Source organism: Coenobita brevimanus, chromosome 110 (assembly GCF_032717465.1).
Source record: "Coenobita brevimanus isolate Jiangsu-jjx chromosome 110, ASM3271746v2, whole genome shotgun sequence".
Taxonomy (NCBI): Eukaryota; Metazoa; Arthropoda; class Malacostraca; order Decapoda; family Coenobitidae; genus Coenobita; species Coenobita brevimanus.
The window spans coordinates 3011405-3025433 of NC_137063.1; the positions used below are offsets into that span (position 1 = coordinate 3011405).

Genomic DNA, 14029 nt, shown 5'->3' on the forward strand with positions numbered 1-14029 from the left:
CTATTCTGGTTTGATTGGACCATCAGTTGCTCTGCCTTCTCCCATCAACTCTCAGTCCAATACATAAACTAGGCTGAATAAAGCAAACCACTGAACCTCTTTCAAAGCACAGTGGTGTCTTATCCCAAGCATTACGGACAACTACCGTATCCTTTTCCAGAATGCTGATATTCCAATGTGAATACAGCATCTGGATAGAAGTCCCACACATTATCCTTAAAAAAATTTCTCAGGGACATCCCATCTACTGCAAGAAACTGGCAACTGAAAGATTCACAACCAGGAAAATTTGGATCTCCTCAGACTGGAGATTAATGGCCACTGTAACAAATGCTCTTGATGAGTTACATTCTTTTTCCTCTCACTTCCTTCCTGTCCCAGAGGGGGAATTCATTTCCTGATTTTAGGAGCACTCACTCTACAACTTTCTCCTCCCTCCAACTCTGACTGGTCATTCTATCAGGATGAGGGAACTGGAAGACCTGTGGAGGTTACTGGGCATAATTCCAAATTCCAAACTTCCCTCCAATCAGAAATCAAGGCACTATAAACACATCACAGTGAAGTTCAAAGAATTCACTTACAACCACTTACCACAGCAACAGTTATGCAGGTTTACAGGTAAATTCACTCTCACCTCATCCAACCAAGATGATTGGAATCACCGTCTGACTGACTTCTTCATTTCTGCAACATTTGTGGCCTTTCCTCTAACTTTCTCTCTGTTGAGCACCACCTATCCTCCTCTAAACCTCATCTTCTCTTCCTCACTTCATCCAACCGAGATGCCTGGAATCACTGTCTGACTGACTTCTTCATTTCTGCAACATTCGTGGCCTTTCCTCTAACTTTCGCTCTGTTGAGCACCACCTCTCCTCCTCTAAATCTAATCTTCCCTTCCTCACTGAGACTCAACTGCCAGAGACAACTAATAGCAAACCCTTCTCTGTGTCCTCCTACTTTCTCCATACTTATTTCAAAGCCAAAGGTGGCTGCTGTATATGTGTATGCAACAACATACCTTGTTTTCGTGTTCCTGAACTTGAATCTTCTAAATTCTCTACTCTCTGGCTTTGGCTTTCCTGTCATTCTCTGACTAGATATACCTAAGCTGTTTACTTATTCCCTAATTCTACTAAGAAAAATTCAACTATCTTACTTCTCAGATGGAACACATCCTATCAATTTCTCCTTTCTCTGAAATCTCCATTCTAGGAGATTACAATGTTTACCACCACCTTTGGCTCTCCTCTCCTTTCACTGATCCACCTGCTGAACATGCCTACATCTTTTCTATCCCTAATGACCTACAGCAGCTTGTACAGCACCTTACCAGTATCCCGGATCACCTTGGACAGATTTTCAACATATCTGACCTCTTCCTTACAACTAATCCTTCTGCTTACTCTGTTAATCTTGTCTCTCCACTGGGCTCCTCCAATCACAACCTTATCACCTTAGCCTGTCCTACTGCTCAGTAAACCTGTGGACCCTCCCATGAAGTGACAGTTGTGGGACTTTGGAGCTGCTGACTGGGAGGCCCTTAGGCAGTACTTTGATTTTCCCAAGATTTAGTATTGTTTCCACAGCTGACAGCCATCTGAGTGCATGCAAGTTTATGTCATATGCTGTTATCAGCGGGAAAGTGGAGGTAAGGGTAGAGATGTGGTTAACAAATTAGTGTTTTTATAAAGGGCTGATGGGGTTCACTGTCATGATTCTCACTTGTGCCGCAATCTTAACACATTAGCCATGTAACTCAAAGGCCTAATGTAATTAATAACAGCATGATGATGCACATACTTTTGTTACACTCACATTCATACTAAACCACTTATTCAAAACTTCATCCTGAAAATAAAATGCACATAAAAAGCACGTATACCTGCTTGGCTGCCTCCAGCTCCTTAATAACGGTGGCCGTCTTCTGCCTCTCCTCTTCCAGTTTGTGTTCTGCCTGCCTGTGCCGGTCTTCAAGTACCTGCTGCCGCTCCACCTCTGCCCCCAGACGCTTCTCCAGGTGGGTCACTTGCCCACGCAGGCTCCCAGCTGCATCTTCTTGGCTGACTATGGTCTCCTCTAGGTTCTGGGAAGGTTTTCATCATTTCATTAATCATTCTAAACCAGTTTTCCGCTAACACACAGTACAGGTCATAATCCAGAAACATGAGATAGAGCGCACAAAATAGGTGAACTATCAATAAAGTGCTTAGTAAAATGAACCATATATCCATTTACTCATCATCAACGCTTTTGAAATTCACTGCTACAAATTACAAGCAAAATCCCTCTGCAGTAAGTTTTGTATTTGATAAAAACATTCTGCTAACACCAGTACCTGTGGGGTTGTGATCAATGGCTGTGATGTTAAAAATGGGGTGCAACCATTGTCATGTGTATATTTATACATAATTTATCCACCCATTTCCATCTTTTATAAATTATTTTGCTTTTTCAATTCTCATACCTTGCTTTCTTCCATTTTCACTTACTGTAGCAAGCCATCTTCTTCCTGACCATACCTATCTCCACACTGACAAACACCATACAACAAACAAAACAAACACCAAGTGACAACACTGAATCAAAGCAGAACACACAAAGAAACAAAAACCATAGTAAACACAGACTTTCATAATGCCCTGCTGGTTAGAGTTATGCCTTATCCCTCACCCCACTAACATCATGCACCCCTACAAAGGTGTTCAAACTACCTGGAAAACACTATATAACCTAACATAAGGTCACCTCTCCATATATCGCCTCACACACACCACCCATTTCATTTCGTTTCGTTTTTGAAGGCTCCAACATGCTTGTGTCGGCCTTGGTCACCTGATGGCAACTCTCCCTGCTGCTCGATCTACGGCAGCCTCCCTGTTCAGTACCTTAACCCTGGAGTCACACTTAATGACCTCATCCCATGTCTTTTTCAGTGTACCCCTCACAATCCCACCCCCAATATTAATGCCTCTCACTTTCTGCACCCAGTCATCATCCTCCATCCTCTCCATATGCCCAAAACACCTCAATGTACCTCTCCTCATCACAACACCAACACACTCCAGTCCCATCCTACCTCTCAACTCTTCCATCATAAAGCTGGACACACTGCACATCCACCTAATCATTATCATTTCTGTACATATGAGCCTATGAATATCCTCATCCTTTACTGCCCAGGTCTCACAACCATACAGCATTACACTCCTAACACATGCTGCATACAAAGATCCCTTAGCAAGCAGGGAGAGCCCTCTCCATGTCAGGAGAGGCAACAGTTCCCTGAACTTCTTCCAACCACTTCTCACAATGCCACCTCCAGCACACCACTACCAAAAACTAACACTAACCAGCCTATAAGAAGGCAAACTGTTACAATGCACCGTATACAGAACAACAGAACTCTCAACAAAGACTGTTCCATCTGCTGATGAAGCAGTCACCACAAACAGTAGCAATATTACTACACCCAGCCTCATTACATCATTAAAAGTGCAGTACAGCATTTACTAATTTTCCTTCATACAACAACATCGAATTCCATTTTGCCCAATATTAACAGTGTAGGGGCCCATGTCTAGGCTACTGAGTCACGACACTTAGGGCAATAGTGACCAGCCTCACTTACCTGAGTGGCATTATGTGAGCAACAAACACCAACCAACCCTCAGACAAAACTCATACAGGCTCCATCCAGCTGAAGTGCCTTAACCCACTACACCGCCAAGCATCAATTGGTTATATGGTTACCACCCAGCATAGGAATCATACAACTGCATCATCATTATCACCATCATCATCTTAACTCCATTTCCTAATAAAAGTGGATGCATGATAAATGAAGAAAAGCACAAGGATATCTGGATCAACTGTACACATGCATCAACAATAAACACACTTTTGATCAATGACATCCTGAATACCCTCCTCACTCTGTTTTCATGCAGTTCTTTTCATATTTTTTTTTCCATTACCTACTTTACTGCAAGTATTTGATCAGTACATCAATTAATCAACAAATACCAGGTAGTGTACATACTGAAACTCAAAAGTGTCAGACTCATTTCCCCTCATCCACACCTTAACAGTCCTTGTCAAACTGGTATACTCCTCTTGTAAAGCAGCAAAGTCTGTTTTGACTGCAGCCAGTTGTTCTGCTGCTGTTGTTAGCTGCTTCCCTTGCTCCTTCAGTTCCTTGGTTTTACTGTCAATTTCATCCTGCAGTCGATCAATCTCCCCCTGCAGAGCCTGGAGAAACAAATTCCAGTCATTATGGGAACAAGACCTTGATATCTGGCAATTTCCTTTTCCATTTAGCCATTATCCATACACATGCACGCACACACACATGCGCGCACACACACGCACACACACACACACACACACACACACACACAATGTATATATACACAAAATTATTGTGTATTACCAAAAAAATCAGCATTCTTTTGATGTAAAAATTAATTATGGTACCTGGATATTTTTGGATGCTGCCTTCATGGTATCCTTGCTTGCTGCTTCCTTCTCCTTGGTTCGAGCTTCTTCTGCAGCGCTGAGCTGAGCCGCCAATTCAACGTTGCGCTTCTTGAGCTTGATGGCCACACTCTTCAGCTAGTTGGGAAAAATCACAATATCATCATCATCATTGTCGTCAATATCATCACAACCCAATTTCCCTCACTGACACGGGATGAGGAGATCCAGGGCACAGCTCTAGGATTATTCCACTGTTTATCACAAGTCCTCTGCTATGAATGCTTTCTCTATGGTGTAATAACATCGCTTAAAAACAAGTTCCAGAGAATAAGGAAACAACTTGTCCCTCAAATAAACACACTTTTGTTTAATGTCTATGCTCAACTAAACAACAGCATTCTATACAAGTGATAAATAGCAAGTAATAATGTTTATATATTTTAAGATAAACTGTACTAAAAGTTAAGGATATCATGCACATAAATAAAAACAGTAGACCCTCAATGTAACAGGCCAGAAATCAATTAACATGGAAACTTAGAAGACCACCAGACTTCTGTCGACTCTAACAAACAATGTTCGTTACAGGGGGGTGTAATGAGTTGCAGTACAATTGTTTCCTACTTTTTTTTACTCCAACCTGGCCTGAAATTGCCCTCTCCTTATTATGACTGCTGAATTATAATAACAAACTATAGTAATACTATACCTGTCATGAAGAAATACTATGATATGGATGTGAAATAAGCTGCAAAAGAGTGAAATATGGGTCAAGTTGGTGCAAAATACATATAGTTTTCATTTTTAGCCCTACAATATGCTTTTGTACTAATCTATTATTAAAAGTGCTTGAAATCTCACTTTGCCGTATCATCTGCCCCTCTCCCGGTGACGACTCGTGGTGCCTGGAACCACTGTCTGACTCTCTTCTTCTTCATTTCTGCAACATTCGCGGCCTTTCATCTAACTTTCGCTCTGTTGAGCACCACCTCTCCTCCTCTAAACCTCACCTTCTTTTTCTAACGGAGACTCAGCTGTCTGAGGCAACTGACAGCAAACCCTTTTCTGTATCCTCCTACTTTCTCTATACTCATTTCAAAGCCAAAGGTGGCTGTTGTGTATACATACGCAACGACTTATCTTGCTCTCGTGTTCCTGAACTTGATTCTTCTGAATTCTCCACTCTCTGGCTTCGGCTTTCCTGTCATTCTCTGACTAAATATATCTGTGCTGTTTACTTATTCCCTAATTCTACTGACTATCAAAAATTCTTCGACTATCTTACTTCTACGATGGAACACATTCTGTCCATTTCTCCTTTCTCTGAAATCTCCATTCTTGGAGATTTCAATGTTCACCACCACCTTTGGCTCTCCTCTCCTTTCACGGATCCACCTGGTGAACAAGCCTACATCTTTTCTATCCTTAATGACCTAGAGCAGCTTGTACAGCACCCTACCCGTATCCCTGACCGCCTTGGAGAGAGCTCCAACATACTTGACCTCTTCCTCACAACTAATCCTTCTGCTTACTCTGTTAATCTTTTCTCTCCGTTGGGCTCCTCCGATCACAACCTTATTACCTTAACCTGTCCTATCGCTCCAGTACGGCCTGCGGACCCTCCAGGGAAACGTCGTCTCTGGCATTTTGGAGCTGCGGACTGGGAGGCCCTCAGGCAGTACTTTTTTGATTTTCCCTGGAATGATTATTGCTTCCATGGCCGTGAGCCATCTGAGTGTGCCTTGCGCATTACGGAGGTTATTCTCTCGGGCATGGAAGCATACATTCCTTTCTCATATCCTTTGACTAACGCAAGAAAGCCTTGGTTTAATCATGCTTGTTCTAATGCTGTCCGCAACAAGGAGAAGGCCTACAAAAGGTACCGGAACCAACCCACCCCTGAATCACATAATCTTTACGTTTCTGCCCGGAATCGTGCTAAGTCTGTTCTTCGCTCTACTAAAAATAATTTCATCCATACTAAATGCTCTCAACTCTCCAACTCGAATTCTTCCCGCTCCTTCTGGCACCTTGCCAAAAATCTTTCTAACAACTTTACCTCATCATCCTTCCCTCCTCTTTTCTACTCTGATGGTTCTGTAGCTATTTCTTCTACTGATAAAGCAGATCTCTTCGCACAGACTTTCTCCTCCAATTCCACCTTAGACGATTCCGGTGCTGTTCCTCCATCACTTCCCCCCTCTGACTTCCTCATGGCTGACATTAAAATTTCTTCAGTTGATGTATTTTCTGCCATTACTGGCCTCAGTATTAACAAGGCATATGGGCCTGATGGGGTCCCTCCTGTTGTTCTCAAAAACTGTGCTTCTGTGCTTACACCCTGCCTAGGCAAACTATTTCGCCTTTGTCTGTCAACTTGTACCTTTCCTTCTTGCTGGAAGTTTGCTCTCATTCAGCCAGTCCCAAAGAAGGGTGACCACTCCCAACCCTCCAACTATCGTCCAATTGCTTTAACGTCCTGTATTTCAAAAGTTACAGAGTCAATTCTTAATAAAAAATTTATAAGGAAACTATCCTATCACAACCTACTTTCCGATCGTCAGTATGGGTTCAGTCAGGGCCCGCTCCACTGGCGATCTTCTCACCTACCTTTCAGACTCCTGGTCATCCTCCTTTCGGGACTTTGGCGAAAGCTTTGCCATTGCACTTGACATCTCAAAGGCTTTCGATCGAGTCTGGCATAAATCTTTAATTTCCAAACTGCCCTCCTACGGTTTCTATCCTTCTATCTGTACCTTCATCGCTAGCTTCCTTTCTGGTCGTTCTATAGCTGCTGTCGTAGACGGCCATCGTTCTTCTCCTAGATCTATCAACAGTGGTGTTCCTCAGGGCTCTGTCCTATCACCAACTCTCTTCCTTTTATTCATCAATGATCTTCTAAGCTGTACATCTAACCCTATCCACTCATACGCTGATGACTCCACCCTTCACCTTTCCATTCGGTTCCCGCAACGCCCATCTCAACAGTTACTTCAAGAAACAAGGGATGAGGCTATGGCACACCTAATGTCTGACTTGGCTCATATCTCTGACTGGGGTAAAAATAATATGGTTGTCTTTAATGCTTCTAAGACTCAGTTCTTACACCTATCAACCCGACAAAATCTTCCACAGGTATACCCACTAATGTTTAATAATATTCAGATTAATCCTGCATCATCCTTGAACATGCTTGGGGTTTCATTTACTCGGGACTTATCTTGGAAAGATCATATTACATCTCTTGTAAAATCTGCTTCCAAGAGATTGGGTGTGCTAAGCTTCGACTCCGCCTCTTTCTTTACCCCTGCACAATTGTTGACTCTATACAGGGGTTTTATCCGCCCCTGTGTGGAGTACAACTCTCATGTGTGGGGAGGCTCCCCACATACAGCTCTTCTCAATAGGGTGGAGTCAAAGGCTTTTCTGCCTCATTAACTCTCCTCCTCTTACTGACTCCCTTCAACCTCTGTCTCTTCGCCGCACTGTTGCATCTTTATCTCTTTTCTATCGCTACTTTAATGGTCACTGCTCCTCTGAACTGTCTGCTTGCATTCCTCCACCTCTACGACGGGCACGTAGCACCCGTCTGGCAGCAAACTCTCATCCCTTTTCTGTCCAACTCTCTAATGCAAGAGTTAACCGTTACTCCCAGTCTTTCATTCATGCAACAGGTCAGCTCTGGAACTGTCTCCCTCTGTCTGTATTTCCTCCTGCCTATGATCTCCAGTCTTTCAAACGCAGTGTGTCCAGGCATCTCAAAATGATCGGATCTTGAATTTGGCTCTCTATTGTATTTTGTTTTTCTCTTGGAGGGAACTGTTACTGCGGGCTCATGGCCTTTCGTTCCTTCTTCCTCGCATAAAAAAAAAAAAAAAAAATCTAATGGCAGCTATCCATGCTGCTTGATCTCTGGCAGCCTCCCTGTTCAGTTCCTTATCTCTGAGGTCACAATCTATAACCTTGTACCAAGTCTTTTTTGGTCTGACTCTTGCAACCCTACCCTCAACATTCACACCTCTCACCTTCCACAGCTAACTGTCATCCTCCATCATCTCAACATGCCCAAACCATCTCAATCTACTCCTCCTCATCACAACACTAATACATTCAAGTTCCATCCTTCCTCTCAACACCTCAATTGCAATCCAAGCCCGCTAGGCTTCACATTCAAGGATGCACTATACATCCATCTAATCACTGTCATTTCTGTATGATGTGCCTAAGAATATCCTCTTCCTTTACTGCCCAGGTCTCACAACCATACAGCATTACACTCTAACACATGCCACATACAAGGATCCCTTAGCACAGAGGGAGAGCTCTCTCTCTCTCTCTCTCACTTTCTCTCTCTCTCTATATATATACTGTATTGCTGCATAGCTCAGGTTTACTAATATTTATAAAATATTAAAGTGGACTTCTGCCTGATGTTTTGTCATCAAACAAAAATGCAAACTATATGTCAAAAGTGCTGCATCACTCATGTTGGGAAGTTGTGAAAGAGGATGTATTTAAAAAAAAAAAAAAAAAAACTTCTATTATACAGAAAAAGCTTGAGTTAAAGTGTTTGCAGACTACAGTCAACCCTTCTGAATTCATAAGTAAAGTACAGTATTTGGCTGAATGTTTATCCAGACATTTCTCCACAGTTATTTTTAAAGCTACTTTAGTTGTAATAGTGGTAGAAGTAGAATAACCCTGGTCTATCTGGCAAGCAGACCCATGAACCACTGGCAAGCCATCACCCCTCCAGGGTTGTCCCACGCAGTGAACCAGTGTTCCCTTGCAGGGTACAGCACCTCATCACAACAAGGTGCAGGGAAGAATGAGGAGGTTTGGTTCCTGAATGGATGCCACATTTGTGTCTCTCCCACCAGTTAACAAAGGCACCATTGTGGGCTCCCCTTCACCCCATTATTTGGTTGTATGGTTACCAGTCAGTGTTGTGAATGGTTTTCCAGGTTACAAGGAACCACTAGGCTTGTCACTCAGAGCAGTCATCAAAGCAGAAGTTGGCAGCACTGCATCAAGTGAGTGAATGACGGTCACCACCACCTACCACAAAAGTTCCCTGTACTGCATGATAATGTCACTTCCTTACTTTTTATAACAATGGAAAAAAAAAAAAAAAAAAAAAGGTAGTGCTACACTCTAGTAAACAGGGTACCGGTATATTCTTTTCTAATACTCTTCTCAACTACTACTCTTCAGTCCACTCCAAATCATCTTCCCTCATAATAGTGGACATAAAACAAAGCAACTACTTATTATTTACCCTCATGTATCTCTCCTCAAAGGTGTCCTCAAGCTCCTTCATGCGCTGAGCGTCATCTGCACGACTGATGGTGCTGGTGCTCATTACTTCACTCTGCCCATCACACCCACCCTCGCGCCCTCCACCGCCCTCACTCTCCAGTGTTCTCACAGCCTGACAAACAAAAGAACACAACCCTGTGCAATTTAGGACATTTAGCAGTCTGCAGTCAGGACCTATTAACTTCCCAGTCACAGTCACTCATTTTCTTTTCCAGTTTCAGGATAACAATACTGTACTCAGAACAGGAAGCAAGGACAAGTTAGTAATATGACTTGAAAATATAAAACATAAAGTAATTCCTCACTTAACACTGCAGAAGTCTTCCAAAAAACTACCATTCTAAGCGAAGAACAATTAATGTGAGGGTTATGTTCCAGTAAGAAAATTTATCCTATCAAGTACTGAATATCGTATTATTGACTACAGATAAATGATAAAATGTTGTGATTGAGCGTAAGTTTATGTATTAGGTTCATAAAGTTACAAAAAAAACAAAAATCAAATATTGAGATATATGCAAGTATGATCTGCTTCAAACATGACCGTTCACTGTACATCCAGACCACTCAGAAATGAGCAATAATACTGTCAGATTAAAACTGTTTTTATCTTACTGAAGAGCTTTATAATGAAAACCCAAAGTGAAACCAAGTTGAATGGGTGATTAGAGCCTTTGTAATGCAACAAATTAACCTACTACAAAAGTACATTATCAAACTGCAACATAATAATCACACAATTACTGTATACATTTATATCATTCATATGATAATGATGATAATGATAATTTATACACAAGGCACCTTCTTCAGCTGGTCCCTCTCCTGCTCAAGCATGCGGACCTGCTCCTGCAGCTGCATGATGGTGGCAGACTCTGGTGTTGTGGTAGCACGGGACTCCAGCTGAGCGGTGATGGTTTGCAGCTGCTGGTGTTTGCTTGCCAACTCTGCCTCACTACTGCTCATCTGTACAACAACACCAATATGTACCTATTAATCCCTTTAGCACAATAATATCTTTTATTTTACACTTGTAAATGTGACTATGAAGGCTACAACTGGACTGCATGAAGGTGTGTTGTGGTGATGCTGACATTAGTGAATGGGTGTGAGGCTTTGGTATGGCTTAATTATGCCAAGTCAAATATAAAGGCAGTGGAAATAAGACTGTTATGGAATGTACACATGTGGATTGCATGAAGTGGGTTGGTTAAGAAATACTGCACAGAGATGTCATGTTGCTGGTGTTACTGTTGCTTAATACTGGTCTAAGCTGCTGAGCAGACCCACCAACTGGAGGTAAGATGTAAGGTAAGGATGCACTTGAAGGATGCAAAGGTAAGGAAGCTTACTGATAAAAGTGTGGCAGAGAGTGTTCAGGTAGCATGGTCACAAGGAGAAAATGGATAAAAACAAGGAAATGAAATGGATATATAACTGAATCTGTAGATGGGATGGGGTGTAGTAAGCCAAGAAGATGGTGGATGGATACAGCAGACGGATGTATGTGAGTGGATTTGAAGATGGGAGGGATTTGGTAAGCCAAGATGGTGAATGGATACAGTAAATGAGTAATGGAACAGTGAGGTATGAAAGTTGAAGAGGCTAAAGAAGTGATAAAGAATCAAAACGAATAGATAATGAACATACAGAGAAGCATATGACAAGGGAAAGCCATTTAAATTTGGTAGTCAACAGAATTACTCTATCCAACAAATCTATGTGAAAAGAATGAATAAAGAAAAACACAAAGAACTATCATTTGTGAAGATGGTTTTACTTGTGGGATGAAGGCAGGATTTTAAAGTCTTCAATAATGTGTGAATGACTGTGTGACCCATTTCACAGGATAGCACAGTCCTTGTCCAGTCCCTGTCGTCCGTGTTACTCGATGATTGACCATACTAATAAATTAATCTGTGATGATCTTTCTGGAGAGTATATACTCCTCTATCACTGTTCTCTTCCATCTCTCCCTTGTCCACTCCTGGAAATGGTGAACCTAACCAACTGTTATATAAATTTAATGTACCACACACAACTTAACTCTAATCAAACTCTAACACTGTTCTTCAGTTCACTCAGCTACCTCTTACCTTGTTCTTCAGTTCATTCAGTTGAGATGTGGTATCCTCTAAAGCTTCAGCCTTCTGGGTGAGTGCAGTGTCCAAACGTGATATCTTCTCCCCTCTCTCCCTCAGTGCTTTGTTCATCTGGTTCAGTTCTCCAAGGAGTTCTTCACACCGGCCACCAGAGGACTCCAGTGCAGATCGCAACTGCTGTATCTCATTATCAGCTTCCTTTACTGCTTTGTCATTTGCATCTCTCTTGTTCCTCATAGCCTAGTGAGCGAATCAAATGCTGTAATAAACTAAAAGCATTTTTAAAATTTACTGTTAATTTTTTAATATCTACTCTTTCATTCTACACTCCTTTCACAGCATTGAAGGGAGAACCTTTTATTTGGTTACACGTATAAAGTACAAGTGTACCTCAGATTCCTCTCAAACCCCTGAATGGAAGATGGTGGACTGTAGGAGAAGGGCAACTATAGCCTGCAGTCTACCTGGTCCACATTTCAAAGAACCTGGGACCACAAATACAACAATGATCCCTTTACAAAGTTACCCAAAGAAAGAGGCCTTCAGCCACTGTATGACATCACCCTGGCTTTTAAAATGGCAACAAATGGAATCATCCCAGACTCAAATTTGGCGAATGGGTGCATCAAGTTAAAACAGAAAGTTTAACAGCTGTATTATTAAAGCTGGGAGCATGAGGGTCTAGGCATGCCCCTGATGTTTGACAGTCATTTACAGAACACTGTAATTGCCAGATGTCATCACCATGCATTCCAGGTTACAGAGTGTGGTTAGCAATGATACAGGAAGGTCAGATATTCTGTCAAAACCATATGCATCACAAATTATTGTTAAAAATGTATTGCTTAACCACACCTTCGCTCTCTCTGCTTTACTAATATGACCATTAGAAGAAAGCCCGCAATTTGTTGGCTCAGAGGGTTTAATGCCTATACAGCAATAATTAGACAAGTTTTGTTACCTGGAAGACATGCTGAGTGTGACAGGAGCAGCAAAGGCTAGCTCAAGTGCTACAGTGAAAAGTAGATGGATGAAATGTAGGACCTACTGCCTCTGCTAATCATGAAGGGATGCTTCTCCTATGCCAAATTTACTCTAAATGAAACAAGTGTGAGAAGTGCCATGCTAAATGGCAGTGAGACTAGAGATGTACAAAAAGAGGAAATATAGAGTGGAATGGATGATGAGTGGCTGATGAGGGTCACAGATATGAATGTGGAGGGAAGAGTACCTAAAGGGGACAACACAGAGTGAGGTCTTGCATGGATATCTCTGGACTAGGAGACGGAGTAGACAAATGATTCAAGATTGCATCAAGTGGACAGCTGCCATTGCTTGAAAGAACCAAAACACATTACCATGGTCACTGGTCTTTCTGCATAAATGTAAATATAACCATGAAGTAAAAGGGAATAATGTGTTGGTTCTTCCAATTCATCCTGTCAATTCATCACATAGGTTAATTGTAAGTTAAAAATTATACATTCTACTTCTGTGACAACAGTATGTTCCTAATGTGCTCTAATTTTTTTCCGGAGCAATATTTTTTCCAAACTACAGGTAGACTTTACAATGGTAATCAATCTCTCACAGAAGCAATAACCCATGGCAATTGTGGTTGTATAAGTCTCCAATGACAGCCATTTCTTCCTAGCTCTCTCTGAACTGTAGTCATATTACATATACAGTACTAGAAATCACTGAGGATTCTAGTTCGAAGTCTGTAACACTGACACATCAATATTCTGTAGCAGACTCATACAGCAATCCTCCTGAAACCTTTAATAAACAACTACAGTTAGGTCACTCATCACATCTAAACAACCTGCTCTTGCTGATGTACTAGTAAACAATGCAAAATTGCTCTTACCAGTTTCCCTGATGTTTTTTATCCTGTGGTGATGCCTGGCTAATCTACTCCACTCACTTTGATGGACCACACATCTAACAGCACCCTAACTTCTGATGTAGTAAAGGAAATGGTAGTGGACTCTGACATGATGCACTACCAACTCTTACACAGACAGTAAGACCTTAATGAAAACTTTATGACTGGTCATACCTTTGGTATGTAACATTCTTCAGGGAGTTTTCTTGAAATGTCCCAACTCCTTCAAAGTTGTAAAAAA

General features: G+C 41.7%; 1 protein-coding gene across 1 annotated transcript in view; it reads right to left on the reverse strand.

Annotated features, from left to right (window-relative positions):
• LOC145417407 (uncharacterized) overlaps nucleotides 1–14029 on the reverse strand; it is a 59493-nt gene that overhangs the window by 31836 nt on the left and 13628 nt on the right. Inside the window, exons 5-10 of the mRNA XM_080286086.1 lie at nucleotides 11895–12140; nucleotides 10603–10764; nucleotides 9758–9910; nucleotides 4477–4614; nucleotides 4084–4251; nucleotides 1886–2086 (exon numbers count right to left, since the gene is read on the reverse strand). Coding sequence (XP_080142212.1) covers nucleotides 1886–2086; nucleotides 4084–4251; nucleotides 4477–4614; nucleotides 9758–9910; nucleotides 10603–10764; nucleotides 11895–12140 — 1068 coding nt within the window. The remainder of the gene's footprint in view (nucleotides 1–1885; nucleotides 2087–4083; nucleotides 4252–4476; nucleotides 4615–9757; nucleotides 9911–10602; nucleotides 10765–11894; nucleotides 12141–14029) is intronic.